We start from the raw sequence: 19,631 nt of genomic DNA on the forward strand, positions 1-19,631 counted from the left end.
TGCAGCAGTAAGTGCAGGGAAAAAACACTCTATGTGCATTTCCCGTAATAAGTGTTTCTTGGTGATTTGTATAACTTTTGGGGGACAATACAATACTTTAATAAACATTTTCACCGGACTTCTCCTTTAATGCAGCTATACTATGGACTAGAGTTTGGATAGAAATATAGCTGCTTTCTCCCAAAAACAAACAAACAAATTAATGGATCTATGCCTGTCCACAGGTTGTGTGTGGTGTTGAGCGAATCTGTCAAAATGTTCGGGTTCGACAAAGTTATCCAGAGGTGAGCACTCAGTGTTTGATTCCCCTCGGCTGCAAAAGTTGGATACCATCCTGGCAAGGGCTGGAGAACACTGTATCAAAGTTTTCCTGGCAGCCCTTCACTTCAATGGAGCAGAGTTTTAATACCACACACAAACTGAGGTCAGGAGTCGTGCTGTTTCCTGGATAACCCCTGTAAGGCTATGTTCAAACAGCTGTTTGTTTTTTTTATAACGATCATAAAAAATTATCATCATCATTATTCAGACTATCCTTTCAAATAATGTCCGTTATCAAAGACATGGCCGCCTACAATAGGGGGACTACAGGACTACATAGAAGGGCCTTTTACAAAAGGGGGTTCTACACAGGTGAGGCCATCTACTAAAGGGGGACTACAGAGGAAGCAATCTACTAAAGGCTGCACTACACAGGTGGCGACCTTCTAATGGGAGACTACACTGGTTATTTACTGGAGGGGGACTACACAGAGGGACATCTGCTATATAGGGGATGCACTAATGCTAGCAAGCTCATCTCTCTAGGCTTCTGTGTGCCTGTGTACTGGGGTGGGGGGCAGGTTGGGTGGGTCCAGGGTACATTTAATCTAGAGGGGCACTACTGGGGAATTTACTATTTAGAACTATTATAGGATTATCTACAGCATGGGGGAAATAATGGGGTAACTACTGCGTGGGGGCACTATTATGGGGAAACTTCTATATGGATTACTGTTAAGGGAACTAATAATTTGTGGGCTAGATAAGTGGGCATTATCATCATTTAGGGCACTACGGATGGGCAGCTTGAATAGAGGTGGGTAGGTGGTGTTATAAGGGTTCAGAGCCTAATCCTAAACCTACACAGAGATTTATCAGACAGATTTTTTAAGACAAAGCCAGGAACAGACTATAAACAGAGAACAGGTCATAAAGAAAGACTCTGTTTTGATAACTGAGAAAGAGAATTTAGCGGATTAATCAAACCCATTCATTTCAATAGGTTTCTATTGTGCTTAGTTTTCATCAAAACCATCCATTTTAATTTTTTTGGGGGGGGGATTGACATAAAATTTTTCTACCTCTTGCAGAATGACTGACAGTCAGAGGAGGGGAGTCCTGAACAGCCAGATACCATATCACAAGTAACGTGGCTGGGAAGTATCCACTGCTTATGATTTAGAAACAGCACAGATATATGGGGTGCACTCCTTTGAGGCTTGACCAGTCATTTGCCAGATGGTGCTGTGTGACGCCACTACTGTGGTTGTTGGTCGAGATATAGATCAGCCAGATGGTATACTGTCGTGACGCCAGTGCTAGGTGGGCACACAGGTATGGGGGCACACCTGCTTTTATTTTAGAGTGGCGAGCTATATACCCTTTCCCTTGTGGTTGGTTAGCTTCCGGGCTGTGAGTGGGTCCCTTGGGTACTTATCACGGTGGTCTGGAGTGGAGTTTTGACCCATCCGGACTATCAGTACCGCCACCCACAGAAAGGGGAGATGACCCAAGGATGTGGTGTTAACTGTGTAGGTGCTTGAGTAATAATCACTGAGTCCTGTTAGCATAAATAGATCTTCTTTACTATAGAAATACATGGTACAATAGCTGATAGCAGACTGTAGAGTTGATAAGACAGGAGCTTTACTGCGGACCCTTAGGGCCATATGTATCATCCGGCGAACGGATGATTTTCGGCGGAAAGTGCCGATTTGTGTATTTTTTTATTCGCAAATGGCCGATTTGCGAATAAAATATTCGCAAATCGGCACTTTCCGCCGAGTACGCCAGGGGGGGGCGGAAAGGGGGCGTGTAGTGGGCGGAACGGAGGGCGCGGACTCAGAGTCAGCGCGATTTACCATCTGTTCTGCCCAAATGTACGCCGAAAACCTACTCCAGTCCTCAGCTGGCGTAGGTTTTCGGCGGTGCGCACCGGATTTATGTAGAGGCAGTCCGCCTCTACATAAATCTCCGTAGCGCCGGGGCATTTATAAGTCCGGCGTAAAAAACGCCGGACTTAATAAATGCCACCCTTAGTGTAAAGGAGCTGAGAGTAGTTGAGAGGAGTTTGTGCTGAGATTCCAGAACAGCAGAGAGAAGTTTAGAATGCAAGCTCAGAGGAGAGGAGTGTGTTGTTAGAATCCCAACCCAGGTAGAAGTGTGCTCTGCCGGAACTTTTAGAAGTAGTAGAATACTGAAAACGTATAAATAGATGTTTACTTGTGCCCGTGTTTTGACCTGTGTCATACAACTGTTTGCCCACCAGTGTTGGGTGACGCGTCCTGAGGGTGACACAAGCCCCAGACCTTGTTACCTGGGTTGAGCAGAGTGGCCAAGATTTCCTGGTTACACCTGCACTGTGAGATCGAGTACGTAGGCTTCTAGCAACTTTGCTCTATCCGGATCAGTTCCTCTTGTTAGCAGGATACTGTCCTGCACCTTTAGACTTGTTCTCGGCGTGGGTTGGGGTTTCTCTGACTTGTTCTCTCCCTTGAGTAGCTTAACACTGCATAGTGTGTGGAAGTGCTGCTTTCAAGAAGAAGGTGTCTAAGTCTCCCATGTGCGTTTGCTCTGCTCAACCACCAGACTAAGACTACTGGGTGTAGCCCTGGAGTGGGGACCTGGCAAAGCCAGGACCCAGCTTGACCCAGACAGGGACCAACTTGTTCTGTGTCCTCTCTACTCAACGACCAAACTAAAATTACTGACTAAAGAGGATGTATGCTTACTCTTCGATGTGACAACCTCTTACAGGTGGTGTAATATCCTATGTGAGTGGTGAAGAAAAACATAGAAGAAAGGAGATCAGAAGAGATGAGTGAACCTCAGGCATGCTCGAGTCGATCCGAACCCGAACTTTCGGCATTTGATTAGCGGTGGCTGCTGAACTTGGATAAAGCCCTAAGGCTATGTGGAAAACATGGATATAGTCATTGGCTGTATCCATGTTTTCCAGACAACCTTAGAGCTTTATCCAAGTTCAGCAGCCCCAGCTAATCAAATACCGAACGTTTGGGTTCGGATCGACTCGAACCCGGTTCGCTCATCTCTAGAGATCAGAGATAGAAAAAAAGAGAAGACCCTCATTGGTGTACAGATCACAATTAACAATAACCCTATGGTTTCCTGCAGCTGGGCAAGTAGAGTTACATACAACAGTGACACCTTGTGGTAAAACTTAGGTACTGCTTCATTACCACAGTTTACTTGAAGTACAGACGTTTGCGAAGGGTGCAACAATAAGCCACACCACATATACATATCTGTGCTGTCAGTTTCCAGGGCTGCGCAAACAATACAGCAATCGTTTTTGCAGTCCCTCCACTTAAATGTTTTTTCATGCTGTGTAAGCCGCTGATCTCACTAATGGACGCTCATTTACAGACACAAAATGTCTGTGTAAAAGGACCTCAAATGTTCTTGTTTTAAAATATGATTATTTAATCTGTAAAATAAAGCTAAAAATCAGAACCATGTGCAAAAAATTTATATAATTGTGTTGCGTCAAATGAACAAGTATATTTAAAAACACATTTAATTTTTATTATAGAAATAATGTTGGGAACATAGTACGCCAAAAATTAGCATTTCTTATCCATTTTATTGTGTGTGCGGATCTTACCATAAAGGAATCGGGCTTCCCATGTCTGCTCGACTGAATTATAGCTGAAAACATAAAATGTGGCTGGATTCTGCTTACAAGGATTGCTCCATCGCAACCCCTCTTTTACTTTTAGGCCATGTTCACACGGTATATTTTTAGGTGTATTTGTATTTTCAGGCATAGAATAAAAAAACTTGTATTATTTGTCAAATTATAACTGTACAATACACAAAACTTGGTTTTACATTTGTCATTTTTACAGGTATGCAAAAGTAGCAACATTTAAGTTTTGTGTGTATTCCTAAGAAAAAAATATAAAATGAAAAAAAATAAATAAATAAAATAAAATGAAAAACTATAAAGGGCAGCATGGTGGTGGTAAGCATTGTTGCCTTACAGCGCTGGGGGAACCAAGTTCAAATCCCACCAAGGGCACATCTGCTACCTGGCGCTGCCTTGAAATTGCTCTGCTTCTATTTTAGTTTGTACATGCTTCTTGACTTTATGGCGCTATTTTCCAAAGAACTGCCGTTAAAGGAGAAGTCCGCCCCTCTGGCTACGTCACGACCCGGCCGACGGATGCCCTGCTCAGCCAGTCAGTGACTGGGGCGGGACACCAGTGGCTAAATCCCACCCACCTGTGACGTCAAACGGCGAAAGCTAACCGGTAAGTATATTGTCTTTTTTATTCCCCACCACCATCATCCAGCTCTGAGCAGGAATTTGGATAGGCACCTTGTTCACAAAAAAAGAGGGGCATGCAGTTTTTGATGTGTAGACTTATCCTGCACCCTTGGAAGAAAGAAAGAAAGAAAAAAAAAAAAGCAAAACAAAATATGGGAGCAGTTGAGTAGTTAAAATGGGAGTACTCTTTTGATTACTTTGTTCTGCAGGGGGAGAGCCACTAATTGTTCCCGTAATTCTGCATCTTCTTTATGATCCTCCTTACAGCTTTTATAATGCATCCTTGAGAATGTGATTTTAAATGAAAGGTTGAAGCCATCTAACCCTTAAAAAAACTTTTTAAGGAGGAAAGAAAGTAGCAGTTGTAATAATATACCCTAGTGGGGGACTTCTAAAGTAAAGGGAGTTCAGAGCCAGCTGTGTGTGTAAAAATAATACAGCCTACTGGTCTGAACCAGCACCGCGCCGATGTTCTGATCCGTCCCAGTGCCTCTGTTTGCTTTCCATCTTGACGCACTAACCCTGCTCTTCTGATATCATTCTGAACACACTGCAACCAATGGCCGAGGGCTGGGGATGTCCTCTGTTCAGGATCATAATATTTTGACTAAAATGAGGAGTGGTCATAATGAATGCGTCTTGCTTGGAGGCCCTGTCCTGTATTGCCCTGACAAGCCACTGATCTGAATTAACAATGTGTAATGTCTAGCTTGCCCTGCAGGGGTGCTGCAGGAAAACAGAGAGACTGTTTGTGTTAAGGCACTGCTCTATATAAAAATTCTAAATTTGCTGAAATGAATATAAAAATACACTAATAAGACTTTAAAATGCAAAAAATATATGAACTATCACTACAGAGCAATCTGGTCGATTGCATCACCTACCAGTGTTTCAGTCTATAGAAATTACAAGCACTAGCAAAAAAACAATGGAGAAAAAAATATATATATAATTTTCCGCTTAGGTGCTTCATGCTGACATACTCTACAGCAGGGAAAGAAATACTGCCTTATGTCATAGGCGAATTGCTATCATAGCTCATTAGCAAAATAGTCGGGACTCGATTTTATTAGTGTTTATCAACAGAGAATGTACCCGGAGCAAGGCCATTGAAGCAAACACTGACAAATATTATGGACTGCTGTGGAGATTTACATGGCAGGGGGAAGGGAAAATTGTTTCCCATAAAAAAATGCTCAGCTCTGGACTCCTTACAATAGATGGCAATAATGAAATTCAGCAGGCGTGACAGTGGCAATGAATTTATTTTAAAGTGTGTTTGTGGGGGCATGGATGCTGAAGACACGGGTCATTTCCAACTAATTTAAAGGTTGTTTTTGCCTTTCTATTCATTTTAAAATCACCAGAATAAAAGAGTGGAAAAGATATTTATACAAGTAAAAAAAGAAAAAAAAAATAATACAACAAAAGCGCACAAACATGTTTCCTAGCTAGGTGCCTAAATTCATTGCTGAGGTATTTAGAACAAAAACATATTCAAGATAAAGTTTTATTAAAAAAAAAAAAAGGTTTAAATACACTTATTAAGCCCTTCAATGGTTTTAACTGTACCCTATATCCTGCTGCCCGCAAAACCATTATCCAGCTGGTATTAAAGAAAATGTGCCAGCTTGAAGAACAGCAGCCCGTATCACTGGCATGATCTTGGCACCTCGCATACGGAGGTTTTCAGGAAAGATCTGCTGCGGTACTACATAACCAGTGACACAGTCTTTTTATATTAAAGCAGAGCTTTTCATTGTTGAGTTACCTCATGGACCTCTATTACGTTAAGGTTTTGTTCACACACGGTCGAAATCATGTCTGTTCTCCATGGATGGACGTCATTTAGACTGTGTATGAACATGGCCTAAAAGGTGTATAAAATTTTCTATAAAAGTTTACATGCAGCTCATTCACATGAAAGGGTCTAAGCTGCTATTGTAAAGTATGGCCCATAGAGAAAAGTGGAGTTTTTTTCTGAAGAAAGTTTTACAAAGTACAGTATGTGAAACTGGATGCAGAGTATGTGATCTGACATGGGTTATTTTGGCACAAGGCCATAGAACCCCTTTAACCGATTTGCAGTGTACCGGCCATCCATGTTTTTTTTTTTTTTCAACACGTCTTTAATCTTAAAGTTAAAAAGGCATGGAACTTTATACCTGACTGGCAGCAAGTCTTGCATACACACTACTTTTTCATCTTCATTTGAACATGTACATGTTCTCCAGGAGTTGAAAAGGTCCTGACAATCATAGATTCATAGGGTTCCGACAGCTGGGAAGATCACCAACTCCATGAATAAAGCTAACTATACATGTTAGTTGGCTGAACTGGGACTGGCTGATTTCACCTGCCCAATCCTTTTATCTTGTATAAGCCAGCACTAGAAAAGAGAGAGAGATCTCGGTTGTCCATCTTTTAAACATAGCCAGCTTGGTCCAGTGCTAGACTAAAAAGGAACTGGTCATTACTTTCGTGGTGCCATGATGACCAGGGTGGTGTCCAGTGGTTTCTATCTACCCTTCCAGCCATGACTAATAGATATCTCCTTATTGGCATAAAAGGAGAGATCTACTAATAGAGTCTTGTGTAGCAGAAGAGCATTCTGGAGACTTCTCCAAGTTTTGACATTGTCCCGTTAAAGAAATGGGAATAACCAAGACTTGACAGCACTCAAGCTTTTCTGTACTACCCAATCACTATAATGTAAAGCAACTATAAATTCAGGCCACCATGCCATGCGTTGTGGTGACTGGGACTCTTTTATTCTTGAGATTAGTAGGAATCCAGTATCATATCTGACTGACTTATCGTAAGACTATTTTAGTACAGCCCCTTTAACAGATTTCCTTTCAACAGACACCAATGATAGATGGCTCCAGAAATCACTGCAGAACATCTTATCGACTTCTTGCAGAAGTGAGGTAAGAACGACAGCACCCATCCAAAAATGGACTTATTAAAAATACACAGTTAAGGCTTTTTTTTTTCCCTAAACCCTGGCACCGGGCTGACGAAGTCAGATATAAATAGCAGTTTAGATGTGGGATTATCAGCTCATACGATTAAGAAGCGATTACGTGGCTTCTAAGTAAATAAGAGCGCGTTATTGATTCACAGTTTTGGTCAGCACAACTGTTTGCTAGATTTGTACGCACTCCCATAATCCCCTGCATTGAGCATGGGCTACTTGATACAACAAATTATGGTTACCTATACATGTAAAAAAAAAAAAAAAGCTCTGCTTAACTATAAAAAGACAGGAGGCTGATGGGGCGGTATCTACTCAATGACTAGACTGCTGCTTTCAAGTTCAATCAGTGACCTTTTTTGGAAGAACCAAACCCTGAGAAACCCATGACCGCAGCCATTTCATCATCCTCCTCAAAACCCAAATCTTCCTCCGCCTTCCTCTTTTTTTCTCTTTGTTTTTCTTTTTTATAGGCTCGAGCTTTTTCCTCCTGTAAACAAAAGAAGAAAAGAGTTAGGCCTCATGACAGGCAATCTTATAGTAAAGAGAGAAATATCAATAGATTCTATCCGTACATTGATTTATGTCAATCCAGCACCAAAGTTGGGTAAACTTTGTGCAATGGAGTAGCATTCTTTGCAAAAGTACAAAAGTGATAAAAAAAAGTTATAATAAATGAGTTGGGACAACTCTCAAGGTGTTTTCAGACACATCTGTATCCAGTGGAAGTGCACCTCAATCTTATTTAGAAACACCGTTGTTTGGAGATTTGTGTGTGATCGCACAGGTTGAGATCAGCTGCACATTCTGGACCATTTGCCTAGATACACCCAAAAACACAGGGCTGCACGAGGATTTATACAAAGAAACATAGGTAACTGCTGGTAGTCAATGACCAGAAGATCTTTCTAGAAACTGGCAGACACCTGAAAGCCTTCATTTGGACTGTAATGGATCAAAGTAAAAAAATAAAATAAAATAAAAAAAATGGTCTCCACATTATTTTAACATGGGGTAGTTTTTTTAAAGTTTTCTTTGCAGAGAACCTGCTGATATGCCGCAGTAGCAGAGGACTGCAGTAATACATAGCCCCTCTACTACCCTGAACGGTTAGTATCGTTAAATGCTCTTATGCAAATTACTAGCATAAGAGCATTTAGGGAGTTGCTCAGGGCCAGAGAGCATCCCCGCCCACTATACATATTCATAACTGCATAGTGGGCTCTATATATGGCGGCTGCGCAGGGAAGCAGTCCCGCACATGCGTGAACCCCCCCGGGCCGCCGCCAATGCTCCCGGAGGTCCCTCAAGATGTAAGTATAAAGTTTATCTTATACTTACATCCTGAGGGACCTTCAGGAGAATCGACGGCGGGACTGCTTCCCTGCGCAGCCGCCATATATAGAGCCCACTATGCAGTTATGAATATGGCAGGGTGCGGGCTGGGCGGGACGCAGTGATGCTTTCTGGCCCAGAGCAACGCCCTATTTGCTCTTTTGCCAGTAATTTGCATAAGAGCATTTAGCGATTTTACATACAATGCGGGGGTGTAGAGGTGTTAAACTAATGGCTATGTATTACTGCGGTTCTCTGCTACTGCAGCATATCAGCAGATTCTTTGTGCAGCTTTAAATCAAAGTTATACATATGGCTTAACTGTGTACCATGCTCCCTCTGTGCTGGTTTTTTTTTGTTTTTTGTTTTTTTACAGAGAAAAGACCAAAGACACAACAAGAAAAAAAAACAAACACACAGACACAGGAAGTCCGAAGTCCTTTGGCGCTCACACAAGGAAAGACACCTATTTATCACTCAAAGGAAGGAAGGCAAATAAGTTAGGCTAACTTTTATTATTAACTTAGCTAAGCTAATTATATTACCAACTATTCAGTCAGTATAATGTCACTGTGCAGTTACAGAGGTTTTGGTGCTGTGTGACAGGAGAGCTGACCATACAATGTGGGCACCGCCAGATTCCCTGCTACTGAATGTGGGCGTGCAGGAGCTGTACACACCTTTGCAATGAGGGGAGACACCTAGTGGTCATATGTATAATGCTGATTTAAACAAAGAAAATGTACAGTATATTGCAAATCTGTTTGTGATCAAAAGTCCTGTTGATTTCTTAAAAGAAAAAAAAAAACATAAGCTCTTCAGCTTACCCCCTATTAGCCTGTTCCCTTATTACTCCTCCAAGAAATGTATAAATTTTACTATGCAGTCTAATAGAATCAGTATAGGTTGGACAGTATCAGAATGTGTAACAATCTCATATTTCCAGGAAGGATAACAGAGGAACAGTAGACAAAGAGCGCAAAATTTTTATTTTACAAGGAATAGTAATATTAAACATTAATGTGCTTCTAAATGCTAATTCATGAAGAAAGTGAAAAAATTATTAATAATCACGGTTCAACTGCAACATCAGATACATTTAAAGGTGAAGTCCAGCGACCTGAACAGCCGACATCACAACTCGGCTGATGTACTGCCCGCTCAGCCAGTCAGTGACTGGAGCGGCACCCCACTGCAGTCACTGATTGGCTGAGCATGCAATCCACCAGCATCCCCCCCTGTTCTGTGGGCAGGAGGAAAGGTGGGTAGTGATTGTTTATTATGTTCTCCCCTGCCAGGCTGTAAAATATTGCAATTCGCCTGACTACTCCTTTAAGGCATCATGTGCTCTTAAGTATTATAATACGTATGTTTTACAACACAATATTTATCTATATATCTTTATATCCATGTTACACCCTCACCTCTTCCCGCAATTCTTTCATCCTCTCCTCAAAGTCATAATCCTTTTGTTTTTCTTCCATTTTCTTCTTATTTACTTCAAATCGTTTTTTTACTTGATCCAGCGTTGAGCGCTCTACCCGCATGGACATCCCCAAGTTCCGCTGATCTGAAATGCACAAGTCATTGGAAAATCAATAGCAGTTTAGGTGTCTACGGGTCTTTAAATCCTGAAAGTGTCTGCCCAGCACAGCGGTACAACATACTACTGAGCTGTTTAGCTGAAGGGCATTCCATTCATCTCTAGGCCGAAGAATTAATAGCAGGAAGAGATCTGATTTACAGGAGAACTTGTGAGAAGCTGCAAGAAGAAAAGTACAACTCTTGAGCCTCAGTAAGTCCCTTTGGCCGGCATCACAATGCAAAATGAATCAAAAGACGGGGCCGTGATGATACTTTCCAGGTAACACTACAACCCTAGGATTACATAGGGACTCGCAGACAATGCAATTCTTTTTCTGCCGTATGAACAAATAAGGACACGGTTTTTATTAGTCACCCAATAATTACTTTATTTCTTCTAGATCTCAAGCAGCGAAGAGCAGCATTAGCTGGATACGTCAGAAAGCCATTTAGATGTGTCTGCCGTAAGTCCTTTATGACATGCCCCGTAAAATCCCTGAGTAAATGTGCTTAGTACTCAAAAAATAAGAACGCCATGGAGGCCTCAGAAGTCACAACATGATTAAAGCTGAAACTGTTCAGGTGCTATGTGACCATATGTCTGCAATTAACTTTTCATTCTCTCCTTTCAGACGCTATATTATTTAGGACCTGGGTGGGGAACAGGCAAGCTGTGGTGGTGGCTGCTCTGCACTCTCTGGCTAGTAGTCTATGCAGTCATTTATCATCCGGCTGACAGCTCCCAGTCATGTGCACTAGGATTCATAGCTCTCCTGCTGAAACTTCAAATAGTTCACATGCCCGAAAGGTAGAGATTTTTTTCACTTCCGAAAGAAGCTTTTGACCATTTATTGCCATCCGTCCATGTCCGACGCCGACCAAAGAGGGATATTATCAAATATATAATAATAAATATAAAAATAAATAAATTACAAGGGAAGCCATTACTAAAAAATGCCACTAACTTTTCTACTTTTACTGAGTGAAAATGCTTAACTATTCAAACCACAAATTGTTCAGAATACGACTGATATCGATTTGCTTAAAGGGTTTATCCAGCGCTTGAAAAAACATGGTGGCCACACCTTTCCATAGGTAGGAACTGTTCCGGCTGGGCACCATACTACGGCTGTATCCATGTTTTCTAGGACTCTTTATAGCTGCATCTAACATCTGCAGCCATGGTGGGTCAAATGCTGAGTGTTCGGGTTCAGAGAACGTTGCTGAGCCTGAACAGTTTGGCCTCTCCACCTAACGCTAGTTGTGTCGTATTACAATTCTGCCTCATTCACTTCATTCCAAAACCTCACAAACAAGAATGAAAGCATGCCATGCCATGACTTTGTCCTATTCCACCAACCCTGACTGATACTTGCTTCACTATATCCAAAGAGAGATCTATCAATGAAGGAAGAAGCCACCAGAGACTCGTGGTTCATGCAGTATGAAATAAGGGGTTCCCTTTAAGGGGGTTATACAGGATTAGAAAAAGCCCAGCAACCTTCCTGCATAAACAGCACCATCCCTGTCCTCAGGTTGTCTATGGTATTACAATTCAGCAGCACTCCCTTCAATGAAACTAAGCTGCAAAACCCCCACCGGGATGGAGGACAAGATCACTGCTGTATCTGGAAGAAAGCGTCCATGTTTTTCCTAAGGGTCCTATTACACGGGAGACTACGGCCAAAATCATTGCTAGATTGGCACTCGTTTACTGGCCCTATTACACAGCCCGATAATCGGGCAGTAAGGGCTGCATGGACATAGTTAGTGATGTCCATACATCCCTAGCCAAACACGTAATAGCCTATCTCTTCCCGCTCCCGGTCTTCTCTTCTGTGCTCCGCAGCTTCCCGGCCCCAGCTGAAACAGCGTCTGAGTGGCCTGTCAGCTGACAGGCTGATCAGCCAATCACAGGCTGGGACCGCTGCTGCTGCCACTGGGACCAGTAAGCTGCAGAGCACAGAAGAGAAGACCGGGCTGGGGAGAGGTAAGGGACCAGGTGTTTGGGCAATCGTTAGCCATTGGCCGTGCATCACTATTACACGTACTGATGCGTGGCTGGCGCCTGGCGATTTTAGGTGCAAACCTAAACCAGCGATCAGCCAATGAGCTTTGTCATTGGCTGATCTTTGCCACGATTTAGTCAATTATTGCTCCGTGTAATGGGGCCCTAAGTCTGGATAACCCCTTGAATACATAAAACAATAATACATAATGAATGGTGCTCAGCTGCAATTCTAAGCACAGCCACTACTAAAAAAGTATGGCACTATGCCTGGTAAACATTGAAGAGACCCGGTTAAACATAGACGAGACCTGCTCGTCGGAGCTTACAGACTACAACTTGGGTTGACACCAGGCATAAGTGCTTCATTTGTCCATGGTCCAGCCATTGTACATAGTTGGAAATACAGGATTAGCCAGTAACAAAGCCAATGTCAGATTGCAAGTAAACATATAGAGTGCAGGAACAGTCAGAGATCGAGCGAGGGAAACAGAAGGGGAAAAGTTTTAGAGAGATTAAGTTTGAGAAATAGAGAGGTCATAGTGTTAGAGAGAGCAGATAGACGGTCACTAGTATTTTGCAGGAAGGCAGGGGAGATGTCACGGGAGGAGGTGTATAGCTGGGTGTCATCAGCATAAAGATGGTATTGAAAACCAAACCTGCTGATGGTTTGTCCGATGGGGGCTGTATAGAGGGAGAAGAGAAGGGGACCCAGGACTGATCCCTGGGGAACCCCAACAGTAAGAGGTAGGGGACAGGAAGTAAAGCCAGAGAAGGATACGCTGAAAGAGCAGTCAGAGAGGTAGGAAGAGAACCAAGAGAGAACAGAGTCCTTGAGGCCAAGAGAGCTGAGCATGGAGAGGAGAAGCTGGTGGTCCACAGTGCCAAACGCTACTGAGAGATCCAGGAGAATCAGCAAGGAGTAGTTTCCTTGTGACTTGGCCTTCAGGAGGTCGTTTGACACCTTGGTAAGAGCAGTTTCAGTGGAGTGAAGGGATCGGAAGTCGGACTGTAGAGGGTCGAGAAGAGAGTTGTCAGAGAGATAGTGGGTAAGGTGAGAATAGACCAAATTTTCTAGGAGTTTGGAGATGAAGGGGAAATTAGAAACAGGTCGATAGTTGGCTGCACAAGATGGGTCTAGAGAAGGTTTTTTCAGCAGTGGGGTTATAATAGAGTATTTGAATGAGGAGGGAAAGATCCCAGAGGAGAGGGAGAGGTTGCATATTTTAGTGAGGTGAGTAGTGACAGCAGGAGAGAGGGACTGGAGGTGGTCTGAGGGAATAGGGTCACAAGGGCAGGTAGTGGGGCGAGAGGAGGAGAGGAGCTTGGCAACGTCTTCCTCTGTCACTGGATCAAAAGTAGAGAGCGATGAGGGAGTGGGAGAGGGAATGGTATCTATGAGAGAAGTAATAGGAGCTATGGGATTTTGGGGCTCGGAGGTAATATCGGAGCGGAGAGTATCAATTTTGGTTTTGAAGGAGGCCAGGTCTTCAGCGCAGAGGTCAGTGATGGGTGTCTGAACTTTGGGCTTAAGAAGAGAGTTAAAAGGTGTTGAAGAGGCATTTTGGATTGTTTTGAGAGTGAAGAGATGAGAGAGGTAAAGTAAGCCTGTTTGGCGAGGTGAAGGGCAGAGTAGTAAGATTTTACTATGGTCTAACATCTGCCGGACTTCCAATTACGACAACCACCGGTAACACCCGTTTAGTGTTTATACTTGTCAGGCCCAGGGCTGTGGAGTCAATAAGCCGCAGCTCTGACTCCAACTCCTGAATTTATCAGGACCGACTCAGACTCCTGCGTCGGGCATATACCAGGGGAGTTATTTATCACACTGGCTCAGCAGCTTCTCCCTAATGTCCTACATGATCCTGGGGCGACTTCTGAGGGAATAAGGAAAGATATAGAGCAGCTTCTCCTGTGTGTGCAGTGGATGCAGCCAGTCTCCAGCCTCCATATCCTGAACTACTCAGAACTAGACTAGATTGAGTAGGTGGTCTTTTCCTGCTGACAATCTTCTATGTTTTTAACTAAATATTCACCATACACACAGAAACACTGCTAACAATGCCAGATCACTGTAATATAGAGGTCAGACATAGTGATATAGAGAGGGGTCAGACATAGTGATATAGAGAGGGGTCACACAGTAATAGAGGTCACACAGTGATATAGGTGGTCACTGTGGGGGCACGCAATAGCGCACGAACACACACACAGCCTGCTGCAGCCATAGCACACACACAAACAGCCTGCTGCAGCCATAGCACACATACAGCCTGCTGCAGCCATAGCACACACACACACACATACACACACAGCCTGCTGCAGCCATAGCACACACACACAGCTGCAGCCATACAACACTGAAGAAAAACACAATCTTCTCCCAGAGAGAAAACACCACACTGAGGACAGAGGTTACAGCTACACTACTTATGTCTTCTCCTCCTCCTCTATATTACACAGGATATCTTCATATTACACTGCTGCTCATATACAGTCATCCAGCATCCAGTAAGAGAACAGCACAGTCGGGGGGACTGTGCTGTTCTCTTACTGGATGCTGGATGACACACACACACAATGGACTCTTCCAGCTCAGAAACAAACTGCCAAATAGTGACCGACAACTTTTCCCCGACACCCTTATGTAATAGGGCCAGTGTCCTATTAGAATGTTGCTCATAATATATATTCAAGAGCAAAACTTGTAAAATTCAATCAAAATTCAATTCTACATTTTTTTAAGATTTTTTTAAAGCTGGAGTCGGAACCGGTACATTTTTTTCCAACTCCGACTCCAGCCAAAGCTAGCTCAGACTCAGACTCCACAGCCCTGGTCAGGCCCCCCCCCCCCCCCCCTCCCCTCCCCTCTACAGACTCTGAATTGCTGGCCGTGTTGTGACTTCCCTGCTGCTGTTCTACCTGTGTATACATCAGTCTTTACTGTGTTGCCGACATCTGTTCGTGAACAGCGTTACAGGAGGAAGATTGTGCGGAACTGTAGTTCAATGGATTTACAGACCCACACACAGAAACTGAATTAAACCGGCGAGATAAATACATTTTTAATACAACGCGATGATCATCAGCAGGGCTGCAATCTACGGGGGCCTCCTAGAACAGGCATTTAAGCTCCTATTAATTATATGTGCAATTTCTCTGAACGTAATTGTGAAGAACAGACAGCAATGGACCCCTAGGAAGGGAGCAGGAGTTAATGCAGAATTAAAATACAGCGGGGTGCGATAGCGGCTCCTTCTCTCATACATAATCAATGTGACACTGCGGATCAGATATAATAATCCATTCAATATAGCTCTGTTCATGCATGCTAGTCAAGAGAGCAGCTACGTGTATTAGATTTATCACGTTATATAATATTCTACAGATCTTTATCATTGGATATTAATTACCATTTTATTTGCAGTGACAGATCCATTTAAAGCCATCATAACACCTCCTTGTCTCTTAAGCCTCATGCACACAGCTGTACTATAATGTACGGCACCGTAATAGGGAGACTGCTGTATCTCTGTAGGCCTCCAATTAATATGGGACAGAAAACCACATGCCATGCTATTCCTGACATACAGAATCTAATGACATATGGTTTCTGCAAACCCTAAACAGCCCGGCAGCTACAATACGTGCGCAGAAATGTGTCGCCGCCACCTAACTTGGGAGTTCTTTTCTATGAATTTATATGAGCAGAGTTTTCGAAGGATTTTTATGGAGTCCTCATTGCCTTGCTGCTAAAACCCACTCAACTATATTTACTACTAATCTATTATAGCGCTCCTCCCTTACGGAGGCTCATTTGGTGCAATATGTGTGTGTCAATAACCGTTTTATCACTGGTTGTTTACTAGCCTGTAACACAGAAGTATTTAATCCTTATAGGCGACCATTTAAATGTGCACCGGCTTCCTGGGGAGCTTGTGCTTATATACATGGGCCAATCTGTGTACACCGAGCTGCAGTTTAAAGCACATGAGAGACAAAGAAGCAGTAAAAGCAACCACTACTACAATAAGAAGTACAGACAAGGAGATAGATATGTACTGTTCATGTACTGCTATAGGTTGGTCCAGCCTGGGTTCTACCCTTATAATCCCTTATAATGTAATTAAAAAAAATATAGATTTCTTCTATGGGATAGCCTATAACTCTTAAAGTGTCACTGTCATTTTTTTTTTTTTTTTGCAGAAATCAATAGTACAGGCTATTTTAAGAAACTTTGTAATTGGGTTTATTAGGTAAATATGCCATTATCTGCATTCAAAAAGACTTTCCCCAGGTCCCCCCCTCCTCTCTCATTCACTGCTCATTATCAGGAAATCTTGACTAGATTACATCAGTTGAGCCCTGTGTAACCTATGGAGAGGGGAGGGGGGAGGAGGGAGATTAGTCACCAGCAGAAAGCAGAGAACAAAGGATTGGGGCCCTATTACACAAGACGATTATCATGCGAAAAATAGTTATATTGTTCGAATGAAAACGATAATCGTTCTATGTAATTACAGGCAACGATCGAAAACTCGTTCATATGGTTGATTTAGATTTGAACCTAAAGTTATCGTCAATCGTTCGCTGTAATTCCACATTCGTTCACTCACGTTCCACATTTGTTCAGTGTAATTGCACATTGTTCATTGTTTTGCTGGGATCAGAAGGAATAAACGATCATAGTAACGATCGAAATAACGATCGAAGTAACAATCTTAACGAACAACTATAGCTCTGTGTAATAGAGTGAACGATTTTAGGTTACCAATCTTGATTGCGTTCGTTAGTCGTTACAAATCGCTGTGTAATAGGACCCTTATACAGTGGGAGCTGTGTGAAAGCCAGTATCCAGAGAGGTCAGTGCTAACTTCAGGGGAGATGGCCCAGAGATGGAGCTGTAAATTAACTCTTTGTTGTCCTCTCTCCATAGAGAACCATAAAGACAGGGGGGAGAGCATCAAACTGCATTTTTCAGCTAATAAACCCAATTACAAAGTTTCTTAAAATCCCCTGTACTATTATTTCTGCAAAAATATGAAACGCCAGTGACACTAACATATGTTAAAATGACACCTTACCTCTGAAAAAATCTTTAAAGTCTTGGCCACTAGGTGTCTCACTTCCCTACAAACCACTGTTCACTGCCTGTTGTAAGGGAAAATCTGTCTATGGTAACTAGAACATGATTAGGACAAAGCATAGTAATTCAGGTGGGTTTTACCATGTGCAGGAGAGAATATGAAAGCATCTGGGGGTGGGAGCCTGGGCTGTGTACATGCATTCAGAACACACTTTTCTTGCCCGTGTCTTGATTTAAAACAAAAAACAAAACACAAACACCCTTATTTGGCCTGTAAATTGTATCAAAGAGGCAGAGCCTATTATTTCCTGGGCCCTTAAACCGCTACACTTCAGAAGGCAGACATACAGCACAGTATGGCATAGAGGCACTAGGGTTCAAAGAATAATAGGCTGCGCCTCTTTGACACCATTCACAGCCCAAATAAAGGGCAAAAGACTTGAACAACAAAGATATGTTCTGAATGGTTACATTTATATCTATCCATCAGTACAGTCAGCTCAGTAGGCAGTCAGGGGGGTAACAGACATTTTTGTCACTGTCGTTTAATTATTTTATTTTTTTTGCAGAAATCAATAGTACAGGTGATTTTAAGAAACTTTGTAATTGGGTTTATTAACCGAAAAATGCATTTTTATCATGAGAAAGCGGTTTGAAGCTCTCCCCCCTGTCTTCATGGTTCCCTTATGGAGAGGGGAGGGGTGAAGGGACATGAGGCACCAAAACAGGACAACAAAGAGTTGATTTACAGCTTTATCACCGGGCTATCTCCTCTGAAGTCAGCACTGACCTTTCTGACCTCTGTATACGGCTTTCACACTGGTCCTGCTGTGTAATCCTGTGTTATCTGCTCTCTGCTGCCGACTAATCTCCCCCCCCCCCCCGGAAAAAGGCTTTTGAATGCAGATAAAGGCATATTTGCCTAATAAACCCAATTACAAAGTCTCTTAAAATTGCCTGTTCTATTGATTTGTGCAAAAATAAATAAATAAAAATATGACAATGACACATTAAGGCTTCCAATTCATCTCACAATTCAAAAAGCTTAGGGAACCTTCCCCTTGTGTACATAGTGTATCTTCTGCGCTGTACAGTGATGTAATGTAATTTTCCCTGCCCCTTTCTGAACCTGATTGCTCATTACGTCTATCAACTTAAGTCCTGGGCTTCTTTTTGACGATGCGATGATAACAATAAACTTTATCACACTTTATCACTATTGGAAATGTGAGCCATCTCTGCCATATTCTATAGCGTCTTACTCCAATTTAAAACACATAAAAAAACTTTATACACATTTATCTTTGTATTACCAGAGTTTCCAGTTATATATAAAAAAAAAAAAAAAAAAAGTCTGAAAACCAGAACATTTTGTTCATAAAATCTTTCTATAAACTTATATACTGGGGTCTCTTTAAAAGAAAAATTTAAAAAAAAAAAGCGCGGATGTATAAATGATGTATTCTGTCTAAGGCTCCAAGGAACACTGCGCTGAGAACATTTCAGAAGAACTTCAGTATCTGCGACTCAATATGACTAAACCTTTAAACATCATTGAAATGATTGACACATTGACTGCAGACACTAGAGAAGAAACACATTCTTAAATAACGCCAGATTGATTGCCGAGAACAACCAATGCCTGTTCCTACAGATAAAGAGCAGCACATTTATAATAATGCAAAGCCGTCCAAGGAAAATGTCAAAATGTCCATTTTCTGCTGCTGGGACATCGCTAGTGACCAACCGCACAGCCCCTCATTACTGCAATACAGCCCACAGCCGCTCAATAGCCGAAACACCTCACCGCCAACACACTGCTGCATTAAAAACATTGCTCCAAATAAATGGGTGGTTGGTCACCACTAATAGTAAGTTATGATGGTCATTATAACTAAAAGACAACAGAGGAGGTTTGCAAGTGCTTTTTAAAAATTTACTGGTTGCCAACAACAACAGACTACAATTTCATACATCCTGCTGTCAGATATGTGACCTAACTTAGCTCTTTCTTTTTTTTATTTTGAGGGGGGGGGGCTGGTTAAAATATGCCCTGTGCAGTTACCAACAGCAGCAATGTTGCTGT

The 19,631-nt window shown here is 42.4% G+C and overlaps 1 protein-coding gene across 1 annotated transcript in view; it reads right to left on the bottom strand.

Moving 5' to 3' along the window:
* Nucleotides 1-3,785: 3,785 nt before the first annotated feature.
* ZMAT2 (zinc finger matrin-type 2) overlaps nucleotides 3,786-19,631 on the bottom strand; it is a 47,305-nt gene continuing 31,459 nt past the window's right edge. Inside the window, exons 5-6 of the mRNA XM_069969445.1 lie at nucleotides 10,289-10,434; nucleotides 3,786-8,019 (exon numbers count right to left, since the gene is read on the bottom strand). Of these exons, the coding sequence (XP_069825546.1) occupies nucleotides 7,876-8,019; nucleotides 10,289-10,434 (290 nt within the window). The 3' untranslated portion in view covers nucleotides 3,786-7,875. The remainder of the gene's footprint in view (nucleotides 8,020-10,288; nucleotides 10,435-19,631) is intronic.

The sequence above is a fragment of the Dendropsophus ebraccatus genome, chromosome 1, assembly GCF_027789765.1.
Source record: "Dendropsophus ebraccatus isolate aDenEbr1 chromosome 1, aDenEbr1.pat, whole genome shotgun sequence".
NCBI lineage: Eukaryota > Metazoa > Chordata > Amphibia > Anura > Hylidae > Dendropsophus > Dendropsophus ebraccatus.